We start from the raw sequence: 20,592 nt of genomic DNA, 5'->3' as shown, positions 1-20,592 counted from the left end.
GTGTGATACATCTAGTGCAGGCACTTTCTGTCAATGTGATGCAGCTAGTACAGGCACTTGCTGTCAGTGTGACACAGCTAATACAGGCACTTGCTGTCAGTGTGATACAGATAGTACAGGAACTTGCTGTCAGTGTGACACAGGTAGTACAGGAACTTGCTGTCAGTGTGCCACAGCTAGTACAGGAGCTTGCTGTCAGTGTGATGCAGCTAGTACAGGCACTTGCTGTCAGTGTGATACAGCTAGTACAGGAACTTGCTGTCAGTGTGATGCAGCTAGTACAGGAACTTGCTGTCAGTGTGATACAGCTAGCACAGGCACTTACTGTCAGTGGAATACAGCTAGCACAGGCACTTACTGTCAGTGTGACACAGCTAATACAGGCACTTGCTGTCAGTGTGATACAGCTAGTACAGGCACTTGCTGTCAGTATGATACAGCTAGTACAGGCACTTACTGTCAGTGTAATACAGCTCGTACTGGCTCTTGCTGTGAGTGTAATACAGTTAGTACAGGAACCTGCTGTCAGTATGATATAGCTTGTATACAAAATTGCTGTCAGTGTGATACAGCTAGTACAGGAGCTTGCTGTCAGTGTGACACAGCTAGTACAGGAACTTGCTGTCAGTGTAATACAGCTAGCACAGGCACTTGCTGTCAGTGTAATACAGCTAGTACAGGCACTTACTGTCAGTGCGATATCGCTACTATACAAAATTGCTGTCAGTGTGATACAGCTAGTACAGGAACGTGCTGTCAATGTGATGCAGCTAGTAAAGGAATTTGCTGTCAGCGTGATACAGCTAGCACAGGCACTTACTGTCAGTGTGACACAGCTAATACAGGCACTTGCTGTCACTGTGATACAGCTAGTACAGGAACTTGCTCTTAGTGTGTCACAACTCGTACCGGAACTTGCTGCCAGTGCAGTACAGCTAGTACAGGCACTTGCTGTCAGTGTAATACAGCTAGTACAGGCACTTACTGTCAGTGTAATACAGCTAGTACAGGCACTTACTGTCAGTGCAATATAACTTGTATGCAAAATTGCTGTCACTGTGATATAGCTAGTACAGGAGCTTGCTGTCAGTGTGACACAGCTAATACAGGAACTTGCTGTCAGTGTGATACAGCTAGTACAGGAGCGTGCTGTCAGTGTGATGCAGCTAGTACAGGAACTTGCTGTCAGTTTAATACAGCTAGCACAAGCACTTGCTATCAGTGTATTACAGCTGGTACAGGAATATGCTGTCAGTGTGATACAGCTAGTACACAAAAATTCCTGTCAGTGTGATACATCTAGTGCAGGCACTTGCTGTCAATGTAATACAGGTAGTACAGGCACTTGCTGTCAGTGTGACACAGCTAATACAGGCACATGCTGTCAGTGTGATACAGCTAGTACAGGAGCTTGCTGTCAGTGTGATACAGCTAGTACAGGAACTTGCTATCAGTGTGACACAGCTAGTACAGGAATGTTCTCTCAGTGTGATACAGATAGTACAGGAACTTGCTGTCAGTGTGACACAGACAGTACAGGAACTTGCTGTCAGTGTGACACAGCTAGTACAGGAACATTCTGTCAGTGTGATGCAGCTAGTACAGGCACTTGCTGTCAGTGTAATACAGCTAGTACAGGCACTTACTGTCAGTGCGATATAACTTGTATGTAAAATTGCTGTCAGTGTGATAAAGCTATTATAGGAGCTTGCTGTCAGTGTGACACAGCTAATACAGGAACTTGCTGTCAGTGTGATACAGCTAGTACAGGAGCGTGCTGTCAGTGTGATGCAGCTAGTACAGGAACTTGCTGTCAGTTTAATACAGCTAGCACAAGCACTTGCTATCAGTGTATTACAGCTGGTACAGGAATATGCTGTCAGTGTGATACACGTAGTACACAAAAATTCCTGTCAGTGTGATACATCTAGTACAGGCACTTGCTGTCAATGTAATACAGGTAGTACAGGCACTTGCTGTCAGTGTGACACAGCTAATACAGGCACTTGCTGTCAGTGTGATACAGCTAGTACAGGAGCTTGCTGTCAGTGTGATACAGATAGTACAGGAACTTGCTGTCAGTGTGACACAGCTAGTACAGGAACTTGCTATCAGTGTGACACAGCTAGTACAGGAACTTGCTGTCAGTGTGATACAGATAGTACAGGAACTTGCTGTCAGTGTGACACAGATAGTACAGGAACTTGCTGTCAGTGTGACACAGCTAGTACAGGAACATTCTGTCAGTGTAATACAGCTAGTACAGGCACTTATTGTCAGTGTAATACAGCTAGTACAGGCACTTACTGTCAGTGCGATATAACTTGTATGCAAAATTGCTGTCACTGTGATACAGCTAGTACAGGAGCTTGCTGTCAGTGTGACACAGCTAGTACAGGAACTTGCTGTCAGTGTGATACAGCTAGTACAGGAACTTGCTGTCAGTGTGACACAGCTAGTACAGGAACGTTCTGTCAGTGTAATACAGCTAGTACAGGCACTTACTGTCAGTGTAATACAGCTAGTACAGGCACTTACTGCCAGTGCGATATAACTTGTATGCAAAATTGCTGTCACTGTGATACAGCTAGTGCAGGAGCTTGCTGTCAGTGTGACACAGCTAATACAGGAACTTGCTGTCAGTGTGATACAGCTAGTACAGGAGCGTGCTGTCAGTGTGATGCAGCTAGTACAGGAACTTGCTGTCAGTTTAATACAGCTAGCACAAGCACTTGCTATCAGTGTATTACAGCTGGTACAGGAATATGCTGTCAGTGTGATACAGCTAGTACACAAAAATTCCTGTCAGTGTGATACATCTAGTGCAGGCACTTGCTGTCAATGTAATACAGGTAGTACAGGCACTTGCTGTCAGTGTGACTCAGCTAATACAGGCACTTGTTGTCAGTGTGACACAGCTAATACAGGCACTTGCTGTCAGTGTGATACAGCTAGTACAGGAGCTTGCTGTCAGTGTGATACAGATAGTACAGGAACTTGCTGTCAGTGTGACACAGCTAGTACAGGAACTTGCTATCAGTGTGACACAGCTAGTACAGGAACTTGCTGTCAGTGTGATACAGATAGTACAGGAACTTGCTGTCAGTGTGACACAGATAGTACAGGAACTTGCTGTCAGTGTGACACAGCTAGTACAGGAACATTCTGTCAGTGTAATACAGCTAGTACAGGCACTTACTGTCAGTGTAATACAGCTAGTACAGGCACTTACTGTCAGTGCGATATAACTTGTATGCAAAATTGCTGTCACTGTGATACAGCTAGTACAGGAGCTTGCTGTCATTGTGACACAGCTAATACAGGAACTTGCTGTCAGTGTGATACAGCTAGTACAGGAGCGTGCTGTCAGTGTGATGCAGCTAGTACAGGAACTTGCTGTCAGTTTAATACAGCTAGCACAAGCACTTGCTATCAGTGTATTACAGCTGGTACAGGAATATGCTGTCAGTGTGATACAGCTAGTACACAAAAATTCCTGTCAGTGTGATACATCTAGTGCAGGCACTTGCTGTCAATGTAATACAGGTAGTACAGGCACTTGCTGTCAGTGTGACTCAGCTAATACAGGCACTTGTTGTCAGTGTGACACAGCTAATACAGGCACTTGCTGTCAGTGTGATACAGCTAGTACAGGAGCTTGCTGTCAGTGTGATACAGATAGTACAGGAACTTGCTGTCAGTGTGACACAGCTAGTACAGGAACTTGCTATCAGTGTGACACAGCTAGTACAGGAACTTGCTGTCAGTGTGACACAGATAGTACAGGCACTTACTGTCAGTGCGATATAACGTGTATGCAAAATTGCTGTCACTGTGATACAGCTAGTACAGGAGCTTGCTGTCAGTGTGACACAGCTAGTACAGGAACTTGCTGTCAGTGTGATACAGCTAGTACAGGAACTTGCTGTCAGTGTGACACAGCTAGTACAGGAACATTCTGTCAGTGTAATACAGCTAGTACAGGCACTTACTGTCAGTGTAATACAGCTAGTACAGGCACTTACTGTCAGTGCGATATAACTTGTATGCAAAATTGCTGTCACTGTGATACAGCTAGTACAGGAGCTTTTTGTCAGTGTGACACAGCTAATACAGGAACTTGCTGTCAGTGTGATACAGCTAGTACAGGAGCGTGCTGTCAGTGTGATGCAGCTCGTACAGGAACTTGCTGTCAGTTTAATACAGCTAGCACAAGCACTTGCTATCAGTGTATTACAGCTGGTACAGGAATATGCTGTCAGTGTGATACAGCTAGTACACAAAAATTCCTGTCAGTGTGATACATCTAGTGCAGGCACTTGCTGTCAATGTAATACAGGTAGTACAGGCACTTGCTGTCAGTGTGACTCAGCTAATACAGGCACTTGTTGTCAGTGTGACACAGCTAATACAGGCACTTGCTGTCAGTGTGATACAGCTAGTACAGGAGCTTGCTGTCAGTGTGATACAGATAGTACAGGAACTTGCTGTCAGTGTGACACAGCTAGTACAGGAACTTGCTATCAGTGTGACACAGCTAGTACAGGAACTTGCTGTCAGTGTGATACAGATAGTACAGGAACTTGCTGTCAGTGTGACACAGATAGTACAGGAACTTGCTGTCAGTGTGACACAGCTAGTACAGGAACATTCTGTCAGTGTAATACAGCTAGTACAGGCACTTACTGTCAGTGTAATACAGCTAGTACAGGCACTTACTGTCAGTGCGATATAACTTGTATGCGAAATTGCTGTCACTGTGATACAGCTAGTACAGGAGCTTGCTGTCAGTGTGACACAGCTAATACATGAACTTGCTGTCAGTGTGATACAGCTAGTACAGGAGCGTGCTGTCAGTGTGATGCAGCTAGTACAGGAACTTGCTGTCAGTTCAATACAGCTAGCACAAGCACTTGCTATCAGTGTATTACAGCTGGTACAGGAATATGCTGTCAGTGTGATACAGCTAGTACACAAAAATTCCTGTCAGTGTGATACATCTAGTGCAGGCACTTGCTGTCAATGTAATACAGGTAGTACAGGCACTTGCTGTCAGTGTGACTCAGCTAATACAGGCACTTGTTGTCAGTGTGACACAGCTAATACAGGCACTTGCTGTCAGTGTGATACAGCTAGTACAGGAGCTTGCTGTCAGTGTGATACAGATAGTACAGGAACTTGCTGTCAGTGTGACACAGCTAGTACAGGAACTTGCTATCAGTGTGACACAGCTAGTACAGGAACTTGCTGTCAGTGTGATACAGATAGTACAGGAACTTGCTGTCAGTGTGACACAGATAGTACAGGAACTTGCTGTCAGTGTGACACAGCTAGTACAGGAACATTCTGTCAGTGTAATACAGCTAGTACAGGCACTTACTGTCAGTGTAATACAGCTAGTACAGGCACTTACTGTCAGTGCGATATAACTTGTATGCAAAATTGCTGTCACTGTGATACAGCTAGTACAGGAGCTTGCTGTCAGTGTGACACAGCTAATACAGGAACTTGCTGTCAGTGTGATACAGCTAGTACAGGAGCGTGCTGTCAGTGTGATGCAGCTAGTACAGGAACTTGCTGTCAGTTTAATACAGCTAGCACAAGCACTTGCTATCAGTGTATTACAGCTGGTACAGGAATATGCTGTCAGTGTGATACAGCTAGTACACAAAAATTCCTGTCAGTGTGATACATCTAGTGCAGGCACTTGCTGTCAATGTAATACAGGTAGTACAGGCACTTGCTGTCAGTGTGACTCAGCTAATACAGGCACTTGTTGTCAGTGTGATACAGCTAGTACAGGAACTTGCTGTCAGTGTGATACAGATAGTACAGGAACTTGCTGTCAGTGTGACACAGCTAGTACAGGAACTTGCTATCAGTGTGACACAGCTAGTATGGGAATGTTCTGTCAGTGTGATACAGATAGTACAGGAACTTGCTGTCAGTGTGACACAGCTAGTACAGGAACATTCTGTCAGTGTGATGCAGCTGGTACAGGCACTTGTGTCAGTGTAATACAGCTAGTACAGGCACTTACTGTCAGTGTAATACAGCTAGTACAGGCACTTACTGTCAGTGCGATATAACTTGTATGCAAAATTGCTGTCACTGTGATACAGCTAGTACAGGAGCTTGCTGTCAATGTGACACAGCTAATACAGGAACTTGCTGTCAGTGTGATACAGCTAGTACAGGAGCGTGCTGTCAGTGTGATGCAGCTAGTACAGGAACTTGCTGTCAGTTTAATACAGCTAGCACAAGCACTTGCTATCAGTGTATTACAGCTGGTACAGGAATATGCTGTCAGTGTGATACAGCTAGTACACAAAAATTCCTGTCAGTGTGATACATCTAGTGCAGGCACTTGCTGTCAATGTAATACAGGTAGTACAGGCACTTGCTGTCAGTGTGACACAGCTAGTACAGGAGCTTGCTGTCAGTGTGATACAGATAGTACAGGAACTTGCTGTCAGTGTGATACAGATAGTACAGGAACTTGCTATCAGTGTGACACAGCTAGTACAGGAATGTTCTCTCAGTGTGATACAGATAGTACAGGAACTTGCTGTCAGTGTGACACAGATAGTACAGGAACTTGCTGTCAGTGTGACACAGCTAGTATAGGAACATTCTGTCAGTGTGATGCAGCTAGTACAGGCACTTGCTGTCAGTGTAATACAGCTAGTACAGGCACTTACTGTCAGTGCGATAACGCTACTATACAAAATTGCTGTCAGTGTGATACAGCTAGTACAGGCACTTACTGTCAGTGCGATATAACTTGTATACAAAATTGCTGTCAGTGTCATACAGCGAGTACAGGCAAGTACTGTCAGTGTAATACAGTTAGTACAGGGGCACTTACTGTCAGTGCGATATAGCTTGTATACAAAATTGCTGTCAGTGTGATACAGCTAGTAATTTGCTTGCTATCAGTGTGACACAGCTAGTGCAGGAACTTGCTGTCAGTGAGACACAGCTAGTACAGGAACATGCTGTCAGTGTGATGCAGCTAGTACAGGAACTTGCTGTCAGTGTAACACAGCTAGCACAGGCACTTACTGTCAGTGTAATACAGCTAGTACAGGCACTTACTGTCAGTGCGATATAACTTGTATACAAAATTGCTGTCAGTGTGATACAGCTAGTACAGGAGCTTGCTGTCAGTGTGACACAGCTAATACAGGAACTTGCTGTCAGTGTCATACAGTTAGTCCAGGAACGTGCTGTCAGTGTGATGCAGCTAGTACAGGAACTTGCTGTCAGTGTGATACAGCCAGTACAGGCACATGCTGTCAGTGTAATACAGCTAGCACAGGCACTTGCTGTAAGTGTAATACAGCTACTACAGGCACTTGCTGTCAGTGTGACACAGCTAATACAGAGACTTGCTGTCAGTGTGACACAGCTAATACATGACCTTGCTGACAGTGCTATCCAGCTAATACTGGCACTTGCTGTCAGTGTGACACAGCTAATACATGACGTCGCTGTCAGTGCGATACAGCTAGTACAGGAACCTACTGTCATTGCGATACAGCTAGTACACAAAATTGCTGTCAGTGTGATACAACTAATACAGGCACTTGCTGTCAGTGTGATGCAGCTAGTACAGGCACTTGCTGTCAGTGTGATGCAGCTAGTACAGGAACTTGCTGTCAGTGCGATACAGCTAGTACAAAAAATTGCAGTCAGTGTGATACAGCTAGTACAGGGGCACTTACTGTCAGTGTGGTACAGCTAGTACAGGCACTTACTGTCATTGTAATACAGCTAATACAGGAACTTGCTGTCAGTGTGGCACAACTCGTACAGGAACTTGCTGTCAGTGTGACACAGCTAGTACAGGCACTGACTGTCAGTGTGACACGCTAGTACAGGAACTTGCTGTCAGTGCGATACAGCTAGTACAGGAACCTACTGTCATTGTGATACAGTTGGTACACAAAATTGCTGTCAGTGTGATACAACTAATACAGGAACTTGCTGTCAGTGTGATACTGCTAGTACAGGCACTTACTGTCAGTGTTATACAGCTAGTACAGGAACTTGCTGTCAGTGTGATGCAGTTAGTACAGGAACTTGCTGTCAGTGTGATACAACTAGTATAGATATTTACTGTCAGCGTTATACGGTTAGTATAGGAACTTGCTGTCAGTGTGATACAGCTAGTACAGGGGAACTTACTGTCAGTGTGGTACAGCTAGTACAGGCACTTACTGTCAGTGTAATACAGCTAATACAGGAACTTGCTGTCAGTGTGGCACAACTCATACAGGAACTTGCTGTCAGTGTGACACAGCTAGTACAGGCACTGACTGTCAGTGTGACAAACTAGTACAGGAACTTGCTGTCCGTGCGATACAGCTAATAATCAAAATTGCTGTCAGTGCAGTACAGTTAATACAGGAACTTGCTGTCAGTGTGATACAGCTCCTACAGGCACTTGCTGTCAGTGTGACACAGCTAGTACAGGCACCTTGCTGTTAGTGTGATGCAGCTAGTACAGGCACCTTGCTGTTAGTGTGATATAGCTAGTACAGGCACCTTGCAGTTAGTGTGACACAGCTAGTACAGGCACTTGCTGTCAGTGCGATACAGCTAGTACAGGAACTTGTGGTCAGTGTGACACAGCTAGTACTGGCACTTTACTGTCAGTGTGACACAGCTCAGACAGGAAATTGCTGTCAGTGTGATACAACTAGTAGAGGCACCTTGCTGTTAGTGTGATACAGCTAGTACAGGAATTTACTGTTAGTGTGATACAGCTAGTACAAAAAAATTGCTGTCAGTGTGATACAGCTGATACAGGAACTTGCTGTCAGTGTGATACAGCTCGTACAGGCACTTGCTGTCAGTGTGACACAGTTAGTATAGTTAGCTTGTTGTCAGTGTGATACAGCTTGTCCAGGCAGTTGCTGTCAGTGTGACAAACTAGTACAGGAACTTGCTGCCCATGCAATTTAGCTAGTACACAAAATTGCAGTCAGTGTGGTAAAGCTAGTACAGGAACTTGCTGTCAGTGTGATACAGCTAGTACAGGACTTACTGTCGGTGTAATACAGCTAGTACAGGCACTTTCTGTCAGTGTAATACAGCTAGCACAGGCACTTGCTGTCAGTCTAATACAGCTAGTACAGGAACCTGCTGTCAGTGTGATACAGCTAGTACAGGCACTTTCTGTCAGTGTAATACAGCTAGTATAGGAACCTGCTGTCAGTGTGATACAGCTAGTACACACAATTGCTGTCAGTGCAACACAGCTAGTACACAAAGTTGCTGTCAGTGCAACTCAGCTAGTACAGGCACTTACTGTTGTGTGATACAGCTAGTACAGGCACTTGCTGTTGGTGTAATACAGCTAGTACAGGCACTTGCTGTCAGTGTAATACAGCTAGCACAGGCACTTGCTGTCAGTGTAATACAGCTAGTACAGGAACCTGCTGTCAGTGTGATACAGCTAGTACACGAAATTGCTGTCACTGCAACACAGCTAGTACAGGCACTTACTGTCAGTGTGATACAGCTAGAACAGGCACTTGCTGTCAGTGTAATTCAGCTAGTACAAGCACTTGCTGTCAGTGTAATATAGCTCGCACAGGCACTTGCTGTCAGTGTATACATCTAGTACAGGAACCTGCTGTCAATGTCATACAGCTAGTACACAAAATTGCAGTCAGTATAATACAGCTAGTACAGGAATTTACCGTTCGTGTAATACAGCTAGTACAAAAAAATTGCTGTAAGTGTGATACAGCTCGTACAGGCACTTGCTGTCAGTGTGACACAGCTAGTATAGGTAGCTTGTTGTCAATGTGATACAGCTAGTACAGGAATTTGCTGTCAGTGTGATATAGCTAGCACAAAATTGCTGTCAGTGTGATGCAGCTAGTACAGGCACTTGCTGTCAGTGTGATATAGCTTGTACAGGAACTTGCTGTCAGTGTAATATAGCTTGTACAGGAATTTGCAGTCAGTGAAACACAGCTAATACAGGCACTTGCTGTCAGTGTGATACAGCTAGTACAGGAACTTGCTGCCAGTGAAATACAGCTAGTACACAAAATTGCTGTCAGTGTGACACAGCTAATATACAAAACTGCTGTCAGTGAGATACCGCTAGTACAGGAACTTGCTGTCAGTGTGACACAGCTAGTACAGGAACTTGCTGTCAGTGTGACACAGCTAGTGCACAAAATTGCTGTCAGTGTGATGCAGCTAGTACAGGAACTTGGTGTCTGTGTGAAATACAGTAGCTAGTACAGGTACTTGTTTCAGTGTGAAATTGCTGGCAGAGGACATGACTGTTACAAAAAGCTGACAATTAAGAGCAGAGAAGAGTGGACCACCTTCATCTGCCTGCTATTTTCCGCTGTGTCACGCTGTGATCTTTTGCTATAAAGTCTCCGTCTTATGATCCTGCTTCTGATGAAGGAGCAATGCTCCGAAAGCTAGTACTTCCAATAAGCCTGTTGGAGGAGAACCTGGTTTTTAACTTAAACGGTTAGCAGTCTTGCCACAGATGGTCATAATAGGTGATGGATACAGAAAAGAACTCATTGTAGGAGGAGGCTGAACAAACACCTGCATCCTGAATAACGGGGAGCTTGGGCACTTCAGTGTAAAAGATAAGACTGAAGGATTCGTAACAGTCTTCAGCCAGAAGGGCTGAGTCATTGATCTAGCTCAGCCACTTCCTGAAGTCCCCACTGTCACGGATGGCCATCTTCAGCAATTCAACTCATTCATGTGCTATCAAGAAATGACTGGATACCTTAAACTGTGATCCCTACCAATATTAACAGCCCTAACAGCAGGCATGTGAGAACACCAACTCCTGCAAGTGCCCCTCAGAGCCACTCACCATCCTGACTGGGAAATATATCGCCTTCCTTCAACGTCTCTGGCTCAAAATCCTGAAACTAATATCAATGGCAATATGGGCATACCTCCAACAAATGAAATGCAGTGGGTCAAGAGAGCATCTCTCCACCAACTCAAGGGCAACTAGGGATGGGCAATAATTGTTGGCCCAGCCAGTGATACCCTGGGCAATTTCTCTCATTGCCAGGTAGAGGCCAGTGTTGTAGCTGTACTAAAACCACTCGGCTACGAATTTGGCAAGTTCTGGAGCACATGTTTGCAGTACTCTTGCCAGAACGCTGTCAGGGCCAAGCCTAGTTCTGTGCCTGGCATGCCCTCCCTCCTCACTGTACCAGGGCCGATCTCCTGACTTGACGATAATGGTCAGGTGGGGGATGTGCCCGGCCATGAGGCTGCAACTTGTGGTTGGGTCCAATTTGCGACTGTTGATGGCTCACAGGCGCCTCATGGATGTCCAGTTGGTGAATCTGTCCAGATTCTACCTCATTTAGCGCAGTGATGGTGCCACAAGATATGGTGCAGGGTATCCTCAATGTGAAGATGGGATTTTGTCTCCACAAAGGCTATGCTGCTGTCAATGGACAATACAACTGTGGCAGGCAGATGTGTGAGATGAGGTCAGTAGGTTTTTTTCCGTCTTCTTGGCTCACTGTCTTGTTCACCTTCTGCCATAAGTCTAGTCTAGCAGATATATCCTTCACGACCTGACCAACTTGGTGAGCAGTGGTGCTGTTGAGCTACTGTTGATGTTGCATATTGAAGTCCCACAGCTAAAGTACATTCTATGCCCTTGTCACTCTCAATGCTTTCTCCAAGTGATGTTTGACATGGAAGAGCACGGGCTCATCGGTCAAGGTGATGGGAGCAATATGTGGGAATCCTTGCCCATGTTTGATCAGATACTATGAAACAATGTTCCCAGAGCATAGGTCAATGTCAGGTGGTCGGTCCAGTCTCAATCCTTTTCTTGAGGTTTTTTTTCCCCAATTTGTTACAACAGAATGGTTTGCTCAGCCATTTCAGATATCACATATAGGCCAGACCAAGTAAGAAGCAAAATTACTTGGGTGGAGCGGGTGTGTTTTCCAATGATTATTTCACAGTCACCATCAAACTTTTACTTGCACTATTTGGTGCAGTGGGATTTGAGTCTGAGTCCCTGGAGTATTATCTGGGTCCCAGGGTTACTTGTCTAATGGTAATGCCACTACACCATTGCCTCCCCAATTGTGTTACCTCTCCTTGAGCCTCCTACTACAACTCATCACTTCCCAGTTTCATACATTTCACTTGCCATGTGTCTGCCCGTTCCACCTGCCTGAATATTTTCACAATTTGCGTCTTGTGTCATCTGCAGGTTTTGGTATTGTGCCTATATCCGTCACATTGGTATATATCTATCATGCAGAGGCCCTCACACCAACCCTTGGAGAACTCCATTGCATAGCTTCCTCCAGATGCAAAATCAGATGCAAAGCCATTATTTATGCTTGTATTTGAAGGATTTCAGTCTTGCTGTCATGTGCCACTTGACGTTGATATCCATATCAACCTCATCAACCAGCTTTCTCCTTAACTTCACCAAAGAACTCAATCAAGCTGTTAAACACAACTTGCCTTTGAAAGTTCCATTACTTGATTAACCTCGACTGGTTTAAGTGTCTGTTAAATTTGTCCTCACATTGATACTCATGTTTTCTCAGGCTTCACTTGGTTTTCAACAACAGTAGTGTCTCTCGTGCCAACTTTGGTTCTCACTCAATAACTAGATATGTTCCAGCAGAAATCAATGGATGTGATCAGGGCCCCTCTCCTTCCCTAGGGCATGGAGACTGACTGTAATCAGGGTTGTCCTAGAGTCTGCAGGGCATTGCTGCCCAACACCACAAGAGCAAAAGCATAGAGTATAAAGCAAAAATGTGTTTGCAGTTTCTTTGAACACCTTTCTTAATCAGTTAAAAAAAAGGATATGATGAGACGTACAGGGGAAGGGGGAATGGGTCAGTTGGGTTACTGAGGATGTAAGAATGGGGACAAAAAGAGGGCATGTATCTAACAAGACTTTGCAATCCCAACTGTAGTAACATGGAGGAGCTGGGTGTTGGACTGGGGTAGACAAAGTCGGAAGTCACACACACCAGGTTAAAATCCAACAGGTTTATTTGAAACCACAAGCTTTTGGAGTGCTGCTCCTTCATCAGGCTTCAGGGGCAGCACTCCGAAAGCTTGTGATTTCAAATAAACCTGTAGGACTATAATCTGGTTGTGGCGCGAATTCAGACTTAATCTCAAATGCTGTACTGATTGAGTTACTAACTGAGCCACTAGAGGGAGCCCCTCATAGATTATTCTTAAGAGTTAGGAAGCAGGGGACCAGGAGAGACTGGGAAGGAAGTGGACCAAAGGGAACAGAGATTATATTGGGGGCGTGGGGGGGGGGGGGTGCGGTGGGAGGTATGGTGGCATGAGGTCTGCAAACTGTGGAGTAAGAGGGACCGCTGGGCCTGAGTAAAAGCAGCTGAAGTCGGGAACTTAAATGACACACAAGCTAAGAGCAGGCAAGAGAGTTTTCTATGTGGGGCACAGACAGCCTCACACAGGGCACCTCATACCTTCAGTGCATTATCTGGGCCCAACATGGCACCTATTGTTAAAGTTCACTTGAGAATGTAACTTTTAAAAAAGAAAGTTCTGGGATTTACATATGAAAGAACTGAAACTAACACGGTCATTCTATGATTCCAAGGTGAGCAACTTAACAAACAATCCAGGTCCTTTTATCAATATATCATTTCAGTTGTATCACACTGTAAACTTTTGCTATAAATTTTGTGTCTTATGATCTTATACTCCACAACCACCTGACGAAAGAACAGTGCTCTGAAAGCTTGTTCTTCCAAATAAGGAGAGGGGCCCTGATCACAGCCAGTGATTTGGGGCAGCACAGTGGCTCAGTGGTTAGCACTGCTACCTCATAGCGCCAGGGACCCGGGTTTAATTCCCGCCTTGGGCAACTGGCTGTGTGGAGTTTGTACATTCTCCCCGTGTCTGCGTGGGTTTCCTCCGGGTGCTCCAGGTTCCTCCCACAGTCCAAAGATGTGCAGGTCAGGTGAATTGGCCCTGCTGAATTACCCATAGTGTTAGGTGGATTAGTCGGGGAATGGGGATGGGTTGCTCTTCAGAAGGTCGGTGTGGACTTGTTGGGCCAAAGGGCCTGTTTCCACACTGTAGGGAATCTAATAAACCTGTTGGACTATAACCTGGTGTTAGGCAAAAGTGAGGACTGGAGATCAGAGTCTGGATTAGTGTGGTGCTGGAAAAGCACAGCAAGTCAGGCAGCACCCGAGGGGCAGGAAAATCAACATTTTGGGCAAAAGCCCTTCATCAGGAATGAAACATATAACCTGGTGTTGTACGTCCAACACCGGCACCTCCACGTCATTTCTATGTGGCAGATGTCTTGGATCAGAAGAAAATGAAATAATACTACAGAGACCATTCGGCCCACCGATACTTCAATTGATCCAATTCCTCACAAACTTTAATCATTATTTGCCTCTCCCAATTCCCATTAGAAAGTTAGCTCTGACCGAGATTAAATTAATTTTCAGACAGCGTATTCCACAGTAGTACTTCCTTCCCTTACATGACCCTTATTTTTAAATACACCTTTGGGGTCACCAGCAGTGTGCCTATCATTAGTTTTACCAGCATGGCGTTGACATGCCTCCAGTGTAGGTAGGCCTTGGAACCGGATCTTCAAATCCAGAGATCAAGATAACTACTGCTGTGCAACTGGACCCCCAGTGACAACCACCTTATCAATATTTTCCTAAATCAACCAATTTAAGCACATTGCAGATGTGGTAGATCAGAAACAAAAGCAGAAATTGCTGGAAAAGCTCAGCAGTTGTGGGGGTGGGGGGTGGGAATTATAGTTAACAGCGACCCTTCCTCTATTGCATACCTCTGCAGCAGGACGGACTTGAACCCTGGACTGTCTAGTAGGGATACTACCATTAGAGCCCTTCCAGTCACTTTGTAAAACTTACGTTCCCCGGTTACACATCCCCCAGTGCTTCGGTTATTCCTTATTCACTCCACTTAAACCCACACAAAAAAATGTTTGAACACCTCGTGTCAAATCTGTCTTCACCAAAAACTGTACAGTACAGAGGAGTACAGCATAGTACAAGTCTGTACCATCAGAAATGTACTGCTACCTACACTCATCCCACTTCCCCCTCACTAGGCCCATTGCCTTGGATGTTCGAACACTTCAAATGCTCACCCAAATACGTTTTAACTACCCTCCCAGGCAGTGCATTCCAGATTCCCAACACCCTCTGGGTGAAAATGTTCTTCCTCAAATTTCCTCTCAACCTCCTTCCTTCACCTTAATATTGTGCCCTCCTCAACTTAGGGGAGCAACTGCTTTCTAGTCACCCCCTGTCCATGTCTTTCTCAAACGTCCACACCTCTGACAGGTTTCCCCTCTCTCAGGGACAAAGAATTAATTCGTAGAATCCTTCCGCCGTGGAAGTAGGCCATCCTGTCTATTGGGCCCTTCTGAAGAGCATCTCATTTGGACTCCAACCCCTACCCTGTCCTTGCATTTCCCACGGCTGGTGCACCTAACCTACACAACCCATGGACCTTGGGAGGGGAGAATGTGCAAACTCCACCCAGAGATATCGCCCTGTCATTGCAAGACCGGATTGCACCGTGTATTTTGTTGCACACGTCTGTGCCATGTCAAAGCTGAAATGTAAATCCAGTGAACTCAAAACAAAACGAATTAAACTACTTCCCCTTGCCAGGGAAATAGGCAGCTTGAGATGAGATCCCCTGCAGTGTGGAAACAGACCATTCCAGCCCAACAAGTCCACACCGACCCTCCGAAGAGTAACTCACCCAGACCCATTTACAACTAACGCTACAGGCAATTGAGCACGGCCAATCCACCTTAACCTGCACATCTCTGTGACTGGGGCAGGAAACTAGAGCACTCCCGCGCAGACAATGTGCGAACACCTCAATAGACGCCTCGAGAAATGGTTTCTTTCTGGGGACATTCCCCCCCCCCCCCCCCCCCCACTCATGTTTTGAGGAGTCACTTGTCTGCAAGCCGGCCCTTTAACTTAACCCCTCACATTCCGGCTGCCCCCGGGGCCCCTTAACATGCCTTGGATCTCGGCGGGAGAAGTCTCCCCAGCCCCCGGCTTGTCAGTGCACACTCTGGCCCGGACGTTTCTCTCACCTGCTTGCAGCTCCGAGCTTTCGGATGAGGCATGCTTCTCCATCTCCGGCCGCTGCTGTCAGATTCCCTCGGTTGCCTGTTGCTGGGAGCCTGAGGGACACATTCGGATATCGCTTGGCGCTCTTCAGTTCTTCCCCCCCACCCCCGGGCGCTGCTTCCTTGTTCTCTCTTAAAAGCCAAGCTTTCGGGCTGTTGCTGCCGTCTCTCAGTGACTCACTGTTGTAGCTCTGTCCTTCTGTTCTCTGAGTGTTGTAGCTCTGTCCTTCTGTTCTCTGAGTGCTGGAGCTCTGTCCTCCTGTTCTCTGAGTGTTGTAGCTCTGTCCTCCTGTTCTCTGAGTGTTGTAGCTCTGTCCTTCTGTTCTCTGAGTGCTGGAGCTCTGTCCTCCTGTTCTCTGAGTGTTGTAGCTCTGTCCTCCTGTTCTCTGGGTGTTGGAGCGCTGTACTCCTGTTCTCTGAGTGTTGTAGCTCTGTCCTCCTGTTCTCTGGGTGTTGGAGCTCTGTCCGCCTGTTCTCTCACTGTTGGAGCGCTGTACTCCTGTTCTCTCACTGTTGGAGCTCTGTCCTCCTGTTCTCTCTGTGTTGGAGCTCTGTCCGCCTGTTCTCTCACTGTTGGAGCTCTGTACTCCTGTTCTGTCGCTGTTGGAGTTCTGTCCTCTGTTCTGTCGCTGTTGGAGCTCTGTCCTCCTGTTCCCTGAGTATTGTACCTCTGTCCTCCTGTTCTCTGAGTGTTGTAGCTCTGTTCTCCTGTTCTCTGGGTGTTGGAGCTCTGTCCTCCTGTTCTCTGAGTGTTGTAGCTCTGTCCTCCTGTTCTCTGAGTGTTGTAGCTCTGTTCTCCTGTTCTCTCAGTGTTGGAGCTCTGTCCTCCTGTTCTCTCACTGTTGGAGCTCTGTCCTCCTGTTCTCTGGGTGTTGGAGCTCTGTCCTCCTGTTCTGTCGCTGTTGGAGCTCTGTCCTCCTGTTCTGTCGCTGTTGGAGCTCTGTCCTCCTGTTCTCTGGGTGTTGGAGCTCTGTCCTCCTGTTCTGTCGCTGTTGGAGCTCTGTCCTCCTGTTCTCTCAGTATTAGAGCTCTGTACTGCTATTGTTTCCGGAGCTGCTGTTGGAGCTGTCCTGCTGTCTCTCAGTAACCCAGTACGGGGGTGCCTTTAGGTATCAGGGCACAGACTTGTTCCTCGGTGAGTGATATTCAGCTTGGTAGCCGCTCTGCTTCCTGTCAGGAGCAGCTATCCAGGATTTTCACATTGGCAGCACATCCCTGTACGAGGTTGGAGGCGGGTCTGATGAACTCGGTGACTTTGCTCCGGGGAGCCGTTTGAATTGAAAGCACGTGGTTCGGCCTCCGCACACCCCCAGTGCAGTGAGCTGGTCCAGCCTGTTCCACCTGTTAGTTCTGGCACACCGAATCCAGCTGGCCAGGTGCCAGAGAGTCTTTGCAAACGCACCTCAGGGACTGCTGGAGTGGAGGAGGTGGGGGTGGTGGGGACAGACACGGCGAAGGGACACATGCCCGGATAGTACTGGGCAGGGGGAAAGGGGTAGCAGAGAGTCAGAGCTGTTTCCTTTCTCTCATTGCCTGAGACGCAGAACCTGCCAGCGAGGGAGCTATGCCGGAACTGGACAAAATCCCTCTCTCTACAGGTTGCACAGTAACTGCGTTTGTATGGCGCTGTTGACAGCGCCCGCATATCCCACCCGACTCGGATTTCTCTGTGCCAAGAGCAAATTTTTGTCTTCGGCTTACAGCATTTGCAGAACTATCATAGCTCTGATAGTAGGGCACAGTGGCTCGGTGGTTAGCCCTGCTGCCTCACAGCGCTATGGACCCGAGTTCAATTCCTGCCTCGGGCAACTGTCTGTGGGGAGTTTGCACATTCTCCCCCTACAATCCATAGGTCAAGCTGAATTGCCTATGGTAAATTGCCCGTAGAATTAGGCCCATTAGTTAGGGGGAATGGGTCTGGCTGGGTTACTCTTTGGAGGGTCGGTGTGGACTAGTTGGGCCGAAGGGCCTGTTTCCACACTGTGTAGGGAACGTAATAGGGTGCAAGTCAGGACGGTGAACGATATACGTGGTGTCCCTCTATTTACAGAGAGAATGTATTGGAGGAAGCAAAAATGGACTGGGGCAGACATGGTTGGGAGGTAAAAACAATGACTGCAGATGCTGGAAACCAGATTCTGGATCAGTGGTGCTGGAAGAGCACAGCAGGTCAGGCAGCATCCGAGGAGCAGCGAAATCGACGTTTCGGGCAAAAGCCCTTCATCAGGAATAAAGGCAGTGAGCCTGAAGCGTGGAGAGATAAGCTTGGGGAGGATGGGGGTGGGGAGAAAGTAGCATAGAGTACAATGGGTGAGTGGGGGAGGGGATGAAGGTGATAGGTCAGGGAGGAGAGGGTGGAGTGGGTAGGTGGAAAAGGAGCTAGGCAGGTCGGACAAGTCCGGACAAGTCATGGGGACAGTGCTGAGCTGGAAGTTTGGGACTGGGGTGAGGTGGGGGGAAGGGGAAATGAGGAAACTGGTGAAGTCCACATTGATGCCCTGGGGTTGAAGTGTTCCGAGGCGGAAGATGAGGCGTTCTTCCTCCAGGCGTCTGGTGGTGAGGGAGCGGCGGTGAAGGAGGCCCAGGACCTCCATGTCCTAGGCAGAGTGGGAGGGGGAGTTGAAATGTAGGGCCATGGGGTGGTGCGGGTGTCTCGGAGATGTTCCCTAAAGCGCTCTGCTAGGAGGCGCCCAGTCTCCCCAATGTAGAGGAGGACCGCATCGGGAGCAACGGATACAATAAATGATATTGATGGATGTGCAGGTAAAACTTTGATGGATGTAGAAGGCTCCTTTAGGGCCTTGGATGGAGGTGAGGGAGGAGGTGTGGGCGCAGGTTTTACAGTTCCTGCAGTGGCAGGGGAAAGTGCCAGGATGGGAGGGTGGGTTGTAAGGAGGCGTGGACCTGACCAGGTAGTCACGGAGGGAACGGTCTTTGCGGAAGGTGGAAAGGAGTGGGGAGGGAAATATATCCCCGGTGGTGGGGTCTTTTTGGAGGTGGCGGAAATGTCAGCGGATGATTAGGTTTATGCGAAGGTTGGTAGGGTGGAAGGTGAGCACCAGGGGCGTTCTGTCCTTGTTACGGTTGGAGGGGTGGGATCTGAGGGCGGAGGTGCGGGATGTGGACGAGATGTGTTGGAGGGCATCTTTAACCACATGGGAAGGGAAATTGCGGTCTCTAAAGAAGGAGGCCATCTGGTGTGTTCTGTGGTGGAACTGGCCCTCCTGGGAGCAGATAGGGTGGAGGCGGAGGAATTGGGAATACGGGATGGCATTTTTGCAGGAGGTAGGGTGGGAAGAGGTGTAATCCAGGTAGCTGTGGGAGTCGGTGAGTTTGTAAAAACTGTCAGTGTCAAGTTGGTCGTCATTAATGGAGATGGAGAGGCAGAGTTGGGACCACTGGCCAGGCGGTTGGGATTGCTGGAGAGGACAGCGGCTGGGGTAGTAGTAACCATGGAGAGAGAGAGAGAGGGCGAGAGTCGAGATGACTGTTAGCAGATTTTGAGAAGATTTGTAGCTCAGCTTCTGGATGTAGGTTTGCAGCTTAAATGATTCTTCATCAAAGTGATGCGTTCTCATTTTGATGCTGAAAGGCAGGATCTAGGATGCTGCTTGAACTGCTGTGCTCTTCCAGCACCACTGGTCCAGAATCTGGTTTCCAGCATCTGCAGTCATTGTTTTTACCCGGCAGGATCTAGTGCTGAGCAGTGTCTAGGAAAGACTGGGTGTAATCTCTGAAAGCACCGCCACACTAGGATCTAAACACACTGTGTTTTCTTTACCCTTTCATCCCCTCCCTCACCACACACACACACACACACACAGACACAGACACACACTCGGCTCGCTGTTTCACCCTCCCTCGCGATTGTTGAGTGCAGATCTGAAGATCATATTGAGACGCAATATGGTGACTGTAACATGCGCTATCATGTAAAACCATACGCTGCTGTAATGCCATAAGTGGAGTTCTAGATTTTCCTAATTTCTCTCTTTGCAGAGAGATGTCATTATTCACTTGAACCTTCAGCACTCCACCTCCCCACCCCACCTCTCGCCCACCGCCCCCCCAAACTACAGCATAAATACTGTCCCCTCCCCACTTCGTTAAAAATCACACAACACCAGGTAACAGTCCAAACAGGTATATTTGGAAATTGAGAGGTGGGGACACTATCACTGAGCCGAATTGCTGACTGACATTTTACTAGGATACCTGTTCACAGTCAGAAAGAGAAGTTGCTGGAGAAATTCAACAGGCTTGGCTGCATCTCTGAAGAGAGCAAAAACAAAAGTTCATGTTTCGAGTCTAGTGACCCTTCTAGGGGAACTGACGATTTAACTCCCCCCCTCTCCCTCGCACAGATGCTGTGTGCCAGACCCGCCGAGTTTGTCCAGGGGTTCCTGTTT

General features: G+C 47.2%; 1 protein-coding gene across 1 annotated transcript in view; it reads right to left on the bottom strand.

Moving 5' to 3' along the window:
• The window catches only part of LOC132832820 (RING finger protein 225-like), a 29,120-nt gene extending 11,657 nt beyond the window's left edge, over positions 1 to 17,463 (bottom strand). The window contains exon 1 of the mRNA XM_060850985.1: positions 16,148 to 17,463. Within this exon, the coding sequence (XP_060706968.1) occupies positions 16,148 to 16,190 (43 nt within the window). The 5' untranslated portion in view covers positions 16,191 to 17,463. The remainder of the gene's footprint in view (positions 1 to 16,147) is intronic.
• Positions 17,464 to 20,592: the final 3,129 nt, after the last annotated feature.

This window comes from Hemiscyllium ocellatum, chromosome 35 (genome assembly GCF_020745735.1).
Source record: "Hemiscyllium ocellatum isolate sHemOce1 chromosome 35, sHemOce1.pat.X.cur, whole genome shotgun sequence".
Taxonomy (NCBI): Eukaryota; Metazoa; Chordata; class Chondrichthyes; order Orectolobiformes; family Hemiscylliidae; genus Hemiscyllium; species Hemiscyllium ocellatum.
Note: the sequence above shows the minus strand (reverse complement) of the source record. Positions and strands in the feature narration are given on the sequence as shown.